Here is a 13,239-nt window from a genome sequence, read left to right on the forward strand (position 1 = left end):
GATCAAAATGACCTGAATTCCAAGTTGATTTGGATAACTTCCAATATCCAATATCTTGTCAAAATTTGTGAACACGTCTGTTAAGGCTAAATGAGTGCTGTAAACCACTAAACGAGGACATCACTCGCTTAAAATAATTTATGAACCTGTGTAGATTATGGTCAAAACTTCAGAATGTTTTGGAGGCCTTAGCATTGTTCTAGGTTAATTTTATTTTTTCTTAATATCCTGCTGCATCGTAGCTTATTACAAATAACGGGTCTATTCACTTTTTGTATGAAAACATTTCGTTTCCAAATGATAAATGAGTTCTAAAAGGTAGTTTATGTGATTTTTACCCTACCTGACCCAGAGATGTTCTGGAATAACTTTGCCCACAATACTCTGAATCTATACTTTCCCCTCATTCATGAAACTACAACTATTAGTGAAGCAATCCTCAAAATTTCACTGAAAAATATGGAGTAATGCTCAAATACGAGCATTTTGAATTTTGGTTGTCAGCCCCGTAGCCTACGGGTTAATAAAATAAGCCTTTTATTGACTGAAAGGAATTCGAATCCATAACCATCAATATGGTGTTGCTTAACAGATGCGTAATCACCAGTATTTGGACTTGTTGGTGGTGGTCATATTTCAATTTTGTTTTTGAACAAATATTTTTCTTTCTCATGAATATAGGTTGTGTCATAGCATCACGTTGTTACAGTGATCATTCACGTCATAGCTGCAAACATTTCACCAGAAATTTGCCCTTCTTTTTTAAATAGGCTGTTCTTTCACGTTTTTGTTGGATAAGCTAGTCACTAATATTTCCATATAGAACAGCTTTTTATAAAGGAATATACCTTGAAGGCATTCACTAAAGTGATCCCTGCTATAATTCTAATCGGAAATTTTCCCTTTCTTTTATCTCCTTGTATTTAAACAGACAGGTCTCTTATGGATTTACTCACCACTTTTCTGCCATCATCATTTCTTCATTATCTTGAATCAAAAAAAAAAAATTTTTTTTGTGGTTATCTCACAGAAATTCAAATTACCCACAAATCAACAAAAGTTCTTACTGTAGCGTCAATCAGAGGCCGCCGATTTTTCTAACATGCCGACACCTATAAAAATGAGTAACGGAAGTGGCTACCGACGTCCAATAAGAGACTTTACTAAATCCTAATTTTGTACATATTATAGCTATTCTTTTCATAATAAATTCACCCTTCTTTTCGAAATAGGCTGTTCTTCAGAGCATTGCAATGTGGCTGTGTGAATCTTCCCAAAATTAGAGGACAAAATTTAGTGTGTAAAAATTATTTGCTGAACAACTAGCTGCTTTTTTATCTTCTAATATTTGAAAAATACATTTTTGAGCCAAACTCGTGAAATACTCGTGAAATACTCCTTAACTAGAATATGTCTCAAAATGTTATCCATTCGGGGTAATGGCGTTCGGGGTAGTGACCCATTCGGGGTAGTGGCGTTCGGGGTAATGACCCATTCGGGGTAATGGCTTTCGGGGTAATGGCGTTCGGGGTAGTGGCATTCGGGGTAGTGGCGTTCGGGGTAGTGTCATAGAATCAGTTTATAGAGTACTATTAACAAAATAATATTGCTCTTTTATAGAAGTGACAACATATGTATCGGAAATACAGGAATTTGTTCCATCGATTTTGGGATTTTTTGCGTCGTTATATTCTATAAGTCGATGGTCCCTTGAATATCGAGTAATGAAGAGTCAATTTTCTCTTAAAATAAAGCCGAATTTTAATATAAACCTGATTTTTTAGAAAGCCAGATTTCTATCGTGCAATGGATACTGGTAGCACTGGTTTTTGTGTCGTCAATGTTGTCGAATGAATGACACCGGGGCAGTCTTGGTTGAGCTGTCACCGTTTGTCATAGCATTGAATTGGGCACGTGTTCCCATATTTTTGTAATTTTTGCAAAGCCTGTCATGAACCACAACTGAATTTGGCTCATGCTCAAACGTTCAATGGCTAATAAAATGAACTTGAACAGATCATGAGCAAATGCGTCTATTAACGTTCAACGCTCCGTCATCGTAATCATCGTCATCATCGAAACTTCAAAAGCAGTTTTTCTGTACAAAACTAAAAATTATTCGATGGAAATGTGTTCACTGTATTTTGGTTTGAGAATAGAATACAGTGAACACATTTTCCTGTGAACTTAATTGGTTTTGAACAAATAAACTGCGTTTAAAAACTCCGAAATCAATGACGGATCCTGCTCCCTTAAGCACGACTTCCGACGATGACACGTATTTGAATTTCTCTACTTCATTTGCTATCCGACGTTACGTTGTTTCAAATCGTCGAAATGAAAGAGGGGTTTTTCTGTTTTTCGTTTTCTTCTGGGCAGTGTACGCTTTGTAAAACCCAAGCAAGCGGCTTCGTGCTTCGCTGTTGTTGGCCAGTGCGCTTTGTAAAGACCAAGCAAGCGGATTTGGGTTTCGGATCGTCGGAATGAAAGAGTGTTTTCTTTGCGGTTTTTCGCTTTTTGTTAAGCAGTGCGCTTTGTAAAGCCCAAGTTAGGGGATTCGTGTTTCGCGGAATCGGAATGGAAGTTAGTTTTTTTTCGGTTCTCACGTTTTGCTGGGCAGTGTTCCTGTGGAAAGCCCAAGCAAGCGGATTCGTGTTTCGTCTCGTCAAAATGAAATAGTGTTTTTTTGTTTGTTTTGATTTGCGCGTTTTGCTGGGTAGTGCGCTTTGACGAACGATGAATTGCATAAGAGTTCCGAGGAAAATTTGGGTTGTTCGTTCCTGTCTTCAGTCACTATTATCCACATGTTCGCCAGAACGTCTACCGAACGAATCCTATGGCCTCACCCTTCTCATTAACACTTCTCAATATCTTGTTACACCTGTGTGTGTAGAGTTCGCTGCATAGTTTCTTAGAGACGTTCAATCATTAATCACTTCCATTTCCCTAATATCCACAAAAATGTGGCCAGGACAGCTCTCGACTGTTTGAGGATTCGTCAATCTTATCTTAGAGTCAGGGATTAGTCCCAAAATTCTTGCATAGGTAACGGACGGGAAGGAGGCAACCCTCATACAATGGTCTAGGCCTGTACCACCTACGAATTTGAGCGATTTTCTTAATACCGACGTTACCAATCATCCGAGGAATGCAAATTCATCTATCACCTCGTAATCATCCGTCGACCATCACACTTCATGCAAGGGGGAAATTTCAATTTTTGTACCAAAAATAGGCATGCGACGGCTCAATCTTCATGATTTTTAATACCTGTGACTCTTCTAGTTCAATTTTAGATGAATGACTTCTCTGGCCCATTTTTACCTCCGAAATAACCCAGAAATGGCCACCGGAGATACCCGTTTTGTGGGACATTTCAGTTTTTGTACCAAAACTAGGCATGCGACAGAGTAAGCTTCATGATTTTGAATACCTGTTATTTTTCTAGTTTAATTATTGGTGACTTTTCTCACACAATAAGAAGTTAATGTCCACTCAGGTCCTTAGGTTTCAGGTTGGCCGACGGAGCTGCAGAATCGTTACCCATTCTGTGGAGTAGTTGGTTAACCCGCCAAGTCTAGCGTATTGGGAGTTGAGGGATCGAAGCCCACCAGAACGATTCCAATATTTTTCACAATTCACTTCTCAATTCGTCTTTATTGACATCTGGTTGGTAAATGGCTGAGCATGGCGTACCATTGGTACCTCGCGTACCTGAAGGAATAAAATAGACCCCTTTGTGCGGTCCTTAGCCTCTTGCCCAGCAACTCCTATCCCTACCTCCTCGCGGTACTGGCCGGGGTACGAGTAACCTTAGGGAAGATCGGGTAACCAACCCCCGGTGGGAACTTTGGTCGTATGCTGACAGGGAAGGGGGGGTTTGCTTTTGCTTTTGCTTCTGCAAACCTTGAGCGTCTGTACTCCATGTAAGGAGCGGCTCACAACAGCGTCTGTTCCCCATGTCAGGGGCGGCTGATCATCGTCCGAGTGCCAGAGAAGGACTCTAAGCTAAACTGCGCACTATGGTCCTCCGAACATTTAGGGGGAATGGTCCTCCGGAAATCTAGGGGATTGGTGTCAGGCCCTGCAAGCCAGCCGTAAAAAAATCAAGCAACGAATAATCAACGAGAGAATACGAACCGGGACAATCGGCGAAGACCACAGCGACGTGAAGGGACTAGCGATTGGAAGCTCGGTACGTGGAACTTTAAATCTCTCAACTTCATCGGGAGCACACGCATACTCGCCGACGTGCTGAAGGACCGTGGATTCGGCATCGTAGCGTTGCAGGAAGTGTGTTGGAAGGGATCAATGGTGCGAACGTTTAGAGGTAACCATACCATTTACCAGAGCTGCGGCAATACACATGAGCTGGGAACAGCTTTTATAGTGATGGGTGATAATGCAGAGGCGCGTGGTGGCCGATCAATGAGAGAATGTGCAAGTTGAGAATCAAAGGCCGGTTCTTCAACTTCAGCATAATAAACGTGCACAGCCCTCACTCCGGAAGCACTGATGATGATAAAGACGCTTTTTACGCGCAGCTTGAACGCGAGTACGACAGTTGCCCAAGCCACGACGTCAAAATCATCATAGGAGATCTAAACGCTCAGGTTGGCCAGGAATTCAGACCGACGATTGGAAAGTTCAGCGCCCACCGGCTGACGAACGAAAACTGCCTACGACTGGTAGATTTTGCCGCCTCCAAGAATATGGCCATTCGTAGCACCTACTTCCAGCACAGTCTTCCGTACCGGTACACCTGGAGATCACCATAGCAGACAGAATCGCAAATCGACCACGTTCTGATTGATGTTCGGCATTTCTCCGACATTATCGACGTCACGACCTATCGTGGCGCTAACATCGACTCTGACCACTATCTGGTGATGGTCAAACTGCGCCCAAAACTCTCCGTTGTTAACAACGTACGGTACCGACGGCCGCCCCGGTATGACCTAGAGCGGCTCAAGCAACCGGATGTCGCAGCGGCATACGCGCAGCAACTCGAGGCTGCATTACCGGAAGAGGGTGAGCTGGACGATGCCCCTCTTGAGGACTGCTGGAGAACAGTAAAAGCAGCCATCAACGATGCAGCTGAGAGCAACGTCGGGTACGTGGGACGGAGTCGACGGAACGATTGGTTCGACGAGGAGTGCCAGGAGGTTTTGAAGGAGAAGAATGCAGCGCGGGCGGTCATGCTGCAGCAAGGGACCCGGCAGAACGTGGAACGCTATAAACGGAAACGGCAACAGCAGACCCGCCTCTTTCAGGAGAAAAAAACGCCGCCTGGAGGAGACGGAGTGCGAGGAGATGGAACAGCTGTGCCGGTCTCAGGAAACGCGTAGGTTCTATCAGAAGCTCAACGCATCCCGCAACGGCTTCGTGCCGCGAGCCGAGATGTGCAGGGATAAGGATGGGAGCATTCTGACGGACGAGCGTGAGGTGATCGAAAGGTGGAAGCAACACTTCGACGAACACCTGAATGGCGCTGAGAGCACAGGCAATGAAGGACGGGACAACGGAGGAAATGCCTTCGTCAGTACTGCGGAAGATGGAAACAAACCAGCCCCCACTTTGAGGGAGGTTAAGGATGCCATTCACCAGCTCAAGAACAATAAAACTGCTGGTAAGGATGGTATCGGAGCTGAACTCATAAAGATGGGTCCGGAAAGGCTGGCCATTTGTCTGCACCGGCTGATAGACACAATCTGGGAAACAGAACAGCTACCGGAGCTGCCCCATCTACAAGAAAGGCGACAAGTTAGATTGTGAGAACTTTCGAGCGATCACCATTTTAAATGCGGCCTACAAAGTATTATCCCAGATCATCTTCCGTCGTCTGTCACCCGTAGTAAACGAGTTCGTGGGAAGTTATCAAGCCGGCTTCGTTGACGGCCGATCGACAACGGACCAGATCTTTACTGTACGGCAAATCCTCCAAAAATGTCGTGAATACCAGGTCCCAACGCATCACCTTTTCATCGATTTCAAGGCGGCATACGACAGGATCGACCGCGTAGAGCTATGGAAAATCATGGACGAGAACAGCTTTCCCGGGAAGCTCACGAGACTGATAAGAGCGACGATGGAAGGTGTGCAAAATTGTGTGAAGGTTTAAGGCGAACACTCCAGTTCGTTTGGATCCCACCGGGGACTACGATAAGGTGATGGAATTTCGTGCCTGTTGTTCAATATTGCGCTAGAAGGTGTTATGCGGAGAGCCGGGCTTAACAACCGGGGTACGATTTTTACGAGATCCAGTCAATTTGTTTGCTTCGCGGATGATATGGACATCGTCGGCCGAACATTTGAAAAGGATGCAGACCTGTACACCCACCTGAAACGCGAGGCAGCAAAAGTTGGACTGGTGGTGAATGCGGCCAAGACAAAGTACATGCTAGCTGGTGGGGCCGAGCGCGACACGGCTCGCCTAGGTAGCAGTGTTACGATAGACGGGGATACGTTCGAGGTGGTCGACGAGTTCGTCTACCTTGGATCCTTGCTGACGGCTGACAATAACGTTAGCCGTGAAATACGGAGGCGCATCATCAGTGGAAGTCGGGCCTACTATGGTCTCCAGAAGAAGCTGCGCTCAAAAAAGATTCACGCCCGCACCAAATGTACCATGTACAAAACGCTCATAAGGCCGATAGTCCTCTACGGGCATGAAACGTGGACGATGCTCGAGGAGGACCTGCAAGCACTTGGAGTCTTCGAACGTCGGGTGCTTAGGACGATCTTCGGCGGTGTGCAGGAGAACGGTGTGTGGCGGCGAAGGATGAACCACGAGTTCGTCCAACTCTACGGCGAACCCAGTATCCAGAAGGTGGCCAAAGCTGGAAGGATACGATGGGCAGGGCATGTTGCAAGAATGCCGGACAGCAACCCTGCAGAGATGGTATTCGCTTCGGATCCGGTTGGTACAAGAAGGCGTGGAGCGCAGCGAGCTAGGTGGGCGGATCAAGTGCGTATCGATTTGGCGAGCGTGGGGCAGAACCGAGGATGGAGAGATGCGGCCACGAACCGAGTATTGTGGCGTGAAATTGTTGATTCAGTGTTATCTGTGCAGATGTTAACTAAATAAATGAAAAATGACTTCTGTTTCTATGAACTTCAGTTTTATTTCACAATTAGCCAGAGTGGTCGTTCACTCAAAATTGAACTAGAAGAGTCACAGAGATTCAAAATCATGAAGATTGAGCCATCGCATGCCTAGATTTGGTACAAAAACTGAAATGTTCCACAATACGGGTATCTCCGGTGGTCATTTCGTGGATATTTCGATGGTCCAGAAGAACCAAATCGATCATTTATGCATAACTGAACTAGCAGAGTCACAGGGATTTAAAATCATGTGGATTGAGTCGTTGCATATCTTGTTTTGGTTCGAAAACTGAAATGTCCCCCAATATGGGTATTTCCGGTGGCCATTCCTGGGATATTTCGGTGGTCCAGAAGAACCAAAGTGGTAATTTATCTGTAATTGGACTAGCTTGTAATCGTATGCCTACATTTGGTGCAAAAACTTAGTGGTCCCACATTACGGGTTTCCCGGTGGCCATTCCGGTGCTCCAAAAGGAGCAGAATAGCCATCCATTAATTCTTTTGGCAAAATACATCCAAACATAAAAAATCGTAAGGAATTGGGAACAATTCATTTGGTTTTGGGGCATAAGTCCGAGTAACTTCATAGAATTGTCCAGATTGGCCACCTTCCGGGACTCCAGGAACCGGTTTCGCATGGACCATACTGAACCAAATTTTTCAGGGGATGTGCAATTGCGATAATTGGTTTCTTATTACAGAGAAATTTTACGACAAAATATCCATCATCGGAATAGTACCGATGTGAATTACATATACAAAACTGCAATGGAAACTCACTTTCGGGTGTTCCGGGTTTCCGGAACCGGGTATGAATAACCAAGGGATTTGAGAATCTCTATTCACAGCCCACGTGAATACCTATTAAACAATATGAGGGCGATTCAGATTACTTGTTTAGTTACGAAACTACAGGTTGCCAAAGTAAGGGTCTCTGAAGGGACTGTTTTTTTCAGATGTAGCAGGTTTCCGGTAACGACAGTGACCAAATCCGGATCTCCGGGAAGGTTTCTGAAACTAGACATGTGTGCCCTTAATTTAAGCCCGACATAACAAAAATTGGTTAATACACTGATTTTTGCGAGCTGTTTGAATTTTCGGGTCGAAAACGATCCTAAGCCACAATATGTAACTTTTTATTAGGAATTAAGGAAAGTTAAGTGGGATGTCATCGTCATTTCAAAATTGCATGGCATTTTTTAATATTTTTGATTATTTCTTCGAAAAAAAAATATCAGAACTATTCTGGAAATTGAAACCAAATAGTGTAGGACCATAGAACTTCGATATTAAGGCAAATAAGTATATTTTATGCACCAAATTGTACAAAATCTCCTCATATGTGAAATAGAGACTTCCATCAAGGTTTCAAAACATAGATGTATTCGAAAAAAATGTAAGAAACGTTACGATGAACAAGTAAGTGTGAAGTAAGTTTTTCCATCAAAAGATATTATTGATTTAGATAAGGGATGATTGAAATGTTACGTAACGCAAAATTTGTCACTTTTAGACCACCTATCCTCCCCCACGTAACAAGTTTGGTATGGAAAATTTAAAAATTTGTGTATGGACCGTAACACTCCGGAGGATCCCTTCCCTCCCGTAATTTACGTAATATTTGTACGTTACGTAATATTTGAACGATCCCTAAGCTGTAGGCCGTCTAGGTCTGATACCGTACCATCAAAAAAAAGCTTCAAATTCCCGATACAATTTGCAGAAGATATCAACTCATGGATGCATCTCAAGACCGCCATAAGTATTGCTGTGTGCGTTTGAAATGCAAATATCAAATGCGGGAACACCAAATGCGGTAAGATTTTTCACAAGAAATGCGATTTCAAGGAAACATTTTTCTTGCTCGGGCGGCGGTGATTTCTATAATCGTTGCTATGTGTCCTTCGATTATTTTGTGTTACCGCATTTGGAGGACATTTAGTCAAGATTTGCATCTCAAATGCAAACAGCAATATTGACCAACCGAAGTAGGCTCCTATTCCATAGTGTGTCACCCGACAGCAACGAAATTTAGTCCCGTATCAGATCCTTTTTTTCCAACCCCCCACTCTTGTTTGCTCTGTGTATATTAAATTGTATTCAACACTGTAACCTTGATACGTTTGTGCCCTGTCTGAGCCGGTTCATTCCGGAGCCATTTTCCGTTGCTCCAATTCCCGGGAGGCAACACTCTCGGAAGAGGACTGGAAATCAATGAACGGTATTGACGTAGCCTAAATTGAATTTACATCCGCATCCACCAGTAAGGTGGCCCATACTTGTATGAAAAAAAAAACAAATTTGTTCATTCGGACCTCCAGAAACTACTGTGAAAATTGACCGGAATCCATCAACTAGCTAAGCTAGCTTGTAGTTTATATGAAGAAAATTGACAAGATATATGAGAATAACGGTTCTTATTACATTCTTGGCCATATGTGGCACTGTAGTTGATAGATCTCTGAGTAGAGACTGCAATAAACCGGAAGTTTGATCATTTAGAAACAAAATAGCTGTACCTAGTAATACTGAAATTCGATTTTCCCTCGAAGTAGGTATAATTTTTATGTTTCTTAACGAAAACAATTCCGGTTTATTGCAGTTTCTTATCTATTGATTCAAAAATCTTCAAAACAATAATGAAAGAAATGCGTCGACTAAAACCTATGGTTGAAATGGAATAAGTTTTTTTTCCCATACATATAATCGATTTTTTCCTTACAAGCTTCAAGTTCGTTTAGCCAACTTTAGAGCTGATAAAATGTGTTCAAATTTTCACAATGACTTCTGGGGTTCCAAGCGAATAAATTTGGTGGGTGTAACTTAAGATTTGTGTTGTTTAATAATTATAGCCCACCCTAACCCACAGTCATCCTTCCTCACCCACCGGATAACACCGGAGATCCATCAAAGTGCGACACTTTCTCATGTTGATTTTTCTCTTTCATGTGTGTTTTTATTGAATACATTTTCATCACCGCCAATTTATTATCGGACTACAACGTTGCACGGCTTCAACGACGACGATGACGACAACGATGATTCATACGGTCAGGTGGCTGTTTGGACCGTTTATGTGCGACGTGTGGAACAGCCTGGATGTGTACTTCTCTACGGCCAGCATCCTGCATCTGTGCTGCATTTCTGTCGATCGGTGAGTAAAGAGTGTTCACTATATATATATATATCTGTTAAAGTGTTACAGTTTTCTCTGGAATAGTAAAACGGAGATGGACAGAGTATGTAATCCAGAGAAAAAAAAACCAAAACGTCTCACATAGTGTGATGATGGTGATTGTTCTTTTGATTCTAGCGTTATATGTTTTACAATATATTTTTAGAAAAATCTGAAGTTCCTAGAAATAAATGCCAATTTTAAAATACAAAATTATGAAAACTGAGATACAAAATTGTGGAAACAATGGAATCGTTCTGGTGGGCTTCGATCCCATAACTCTCCAGTTCGCTAAGCAGGACGCGATAACCAACTATACCACAGAACGGTTAACGATTCAGCAGCACCGTCTTCCAACCTGAAATCAAAGTCCTATATAAACCCACATTATCTTTTGCAACTTTTTCTTCGGCTGTCTTTGATGTCCCATTCACTACTCTTAAGCATGCCTACGAACAACAGAGAGAGTTTTATTTTTAGCGTCGATAACAAGATTTATTGAAGGGAGGTTCAGCAATCTAAGCAGTCAGTGGATGCGAAGTGAGGTCAGCTGCAAGGGGAGTGAAAGTGACAGCTGGCGGGTTTGTGTACTCTGTTCTTCAATCTACCGTTTCTATGGAATTGTTAGGGGTTGTTTACTGCTAGTAACAGCAGTTGAGTGAAAATTTTCTCGCGTGTCCATGAGCTTCTTGCCGCGGCTTGAATTTCAACCAAAACAAAGTCGCCAGCTGTCACTTGTTGTTCCAAAATGGTGGAATGAAGAATCTGGCAGATTGGCTTACCTCTCTTCTAGATACCATGGTCGATACTGTTGCTCATATCCATGGCACTTAAATAAGCCAACTGTGGCTTACTGAGATCGTCATTACGCGTTGAGCTTTTGATTCGGTCACAAGTCTCTTAGGCAATCTCTCAGTAACAAGAGACTCCTCGAGCAGGGTCTCAGGATCAGCTTGTTACTAATAAGTAAGTGGTAAGCTGAGAGATTACGCTACCAAAGTGTGCAGTGTACCGTCAGTGGCTAGGGCTATTGAAATATGTGGATTGGGAACTTGAGAGGGCTAGGGTTTTATTTGGGTACGATTGACTATTGTGGGTTTCTAGGGTTATCCGAATTCATTGCAAGCACAAGTTGTTGTGGGGATGCGAGTGGTAATGGATTTTCACGTACCGTTACGACTGCTTCTGCTTGCTGCCGACGATCTTGATGGTGCGCTCACTGTTGCTGCTGACGGGATTATTGCTTTACGAGCAGTTTACGAACAGTTGGTAATGTTGGCACGTTGACTTAGTGTTGTCGTGGTTGAGTTTGGTTTGGTTCTACTTTGACGGCAATCGACAGGGCTCAAGACGGTACCGGAGTGATGATTCGGAGAGGGGAAAGGTCCTTTACGGTTGACTGAAATGGTCAGAGGTTAGCGATGATCCTTGGGGGGTTAGACACAGCAGACTTCCGTCTACTAGCCCGAAACTTGTGCTGCTGGTAGGCCACGAAACACCAGCCAAGATGACGAAATATCAACGGTAAGAAAAAAGGTCCCGTGAGGCCCTCACAGTGAGGGTAATGGAAGAAGTTATCCAGCCTACTAACCTTCTAGCCATTAGCTCTAGGCATTAGATAAAGATAGATTTCTCTTAAAACTTTGAAGACACTTTCAAAATTGTACTTGAGCGCACTAGCGCCTTTCACAGAGTGAAGCGATGGCGATTCTTAGATTTTGCTTCACCCTTTTGTCTAGTTTTCCTCCCCTCCCCAATTTCCTCAATAGTGGGTTGGGGGTTGTTACTACCTGTGGCGTGTAATATGCCTGCAGGCCCACTTATCTATTATGTTGTGTAGTTGTACCCACAGCTTGCATGCAATTTTTCCATTTTATAATTCCATTTAACAATTCGACTACCCGCATAGCAAAATACAGTTTGTCTTACTTTAAGAATAATAAACATCTTGTAACGACTCTATGACACTACCCCGAACGCCACTACCCCGAATGCCACTACCCCGAACGCCATTACCCCGAAAGCCATTACCCCGAACGCCATTACCCCGAATGCATAATATTTTTTATTAGAATTATAGCAGGATTCACTTTAGTGAATGCCTTCAGGATATATTCCTTTAAAAAAGTTGTTCTATGTGGAAACACCAGTGACTAGCTTATCAAACGAATACTTGGAAGAACAGCCTATTTAAGAAAGAAGGTTTCTGGTGAAATGTTTGCAACTATGACGCGAATGATCACTGTAACAGCATGATGCTATGGCACAACCTATATTCATAAGAAAGGAAAATATTTGTTTAAAAACAAAATTGAAATATGAACACCACCAAGAAGTCCAAATACCAGTGATCACGCAGCTGTTCAACAAGATCATATAGAGGGTTACGGGTTCAAATTCCTCCGGTGGCGGATCTTATACATTGAAAATTTCCTTGGCGTCCCTGGGCATAGAGGCACATGTACAAGAATAGTAAATTGACAAAGAAAGCTCTCAGTCAATAAAATGCTTATTTAATAAAAAGCCCATTCACAAACTTCATAACGCTGAAGGGGGCAAAAAACGTTGTGAGTGGTTGTCTTCAGAATGTTACAGCCCATACCCAATATGTAGAACTTCCATACAAAAAACGGTACGAAGGGGTGGGTAGGTGTCAAAAATAGCAATTTTTGGCGTTATAAAATTCGTATATTAACCCTTGAACTACAAAAGTGCCCATTGGCTGATAAACAGGCACTGTCTCTGAAAGAATGAGAGGAATATAGTTGCCAACAAAATATTTCAAAAGAATAGCTGACATATAAAAGAAGGGAAAAAATATGAACATTTTACCAACGAATTTAACGCGCCATTAATTACTAGTTTTCATAATAGATGCATTTTTGCCTGCAAAATAAGATACTTCACTATATCTCATACTATTCGGGGTAATGGCTCATTCGGGGTAGTGGCGTTCG

At 42.8% G+C, this 13,239-nt stretch overlaps 1 protein-coding gene across 5 annotated transcripts in view; it reads left to right on the top strand.

The window, feature by feature from the left end:
• LOC5567281 (putative uncharacterized protein DDB_G0277255) overlaps positions 1-13,239 on the top strand; it is a 470,679-nt gene that overhangs the window by 297,408 nt on the left and 160,032 nt on the right. For all 5 annotated transcript variants that reach the window (XM_021837646.1, XM_021837645.1, XM_021837643.1 and 2 more), the window contains exon 5: positions 10,163-10,261. In XM_021837646.1, coding sequence (XP_021693338.1) covers positions 10,163-10,261 — 99 coding nt within the window. The remainder of the gene's footprint in view (positions 1-10,162; positions 10,262-13,239) is intronic.

Source organism: Aedes aegypti, chromosome 1 (assembly GCF_002204515.2).
Source record: "Aedes aegypti strain LVP_AGWG chromosome 1, AaegL5.0 Primary Assembly, whole genome shotgun sequence".
Taxonomy (NCBI): domain Eukaryota; kingdom Metazoa; phylum Arthropoda; class Insecta; order Diptera; family Culicidae; genus Aedes; species Aedes aegypti.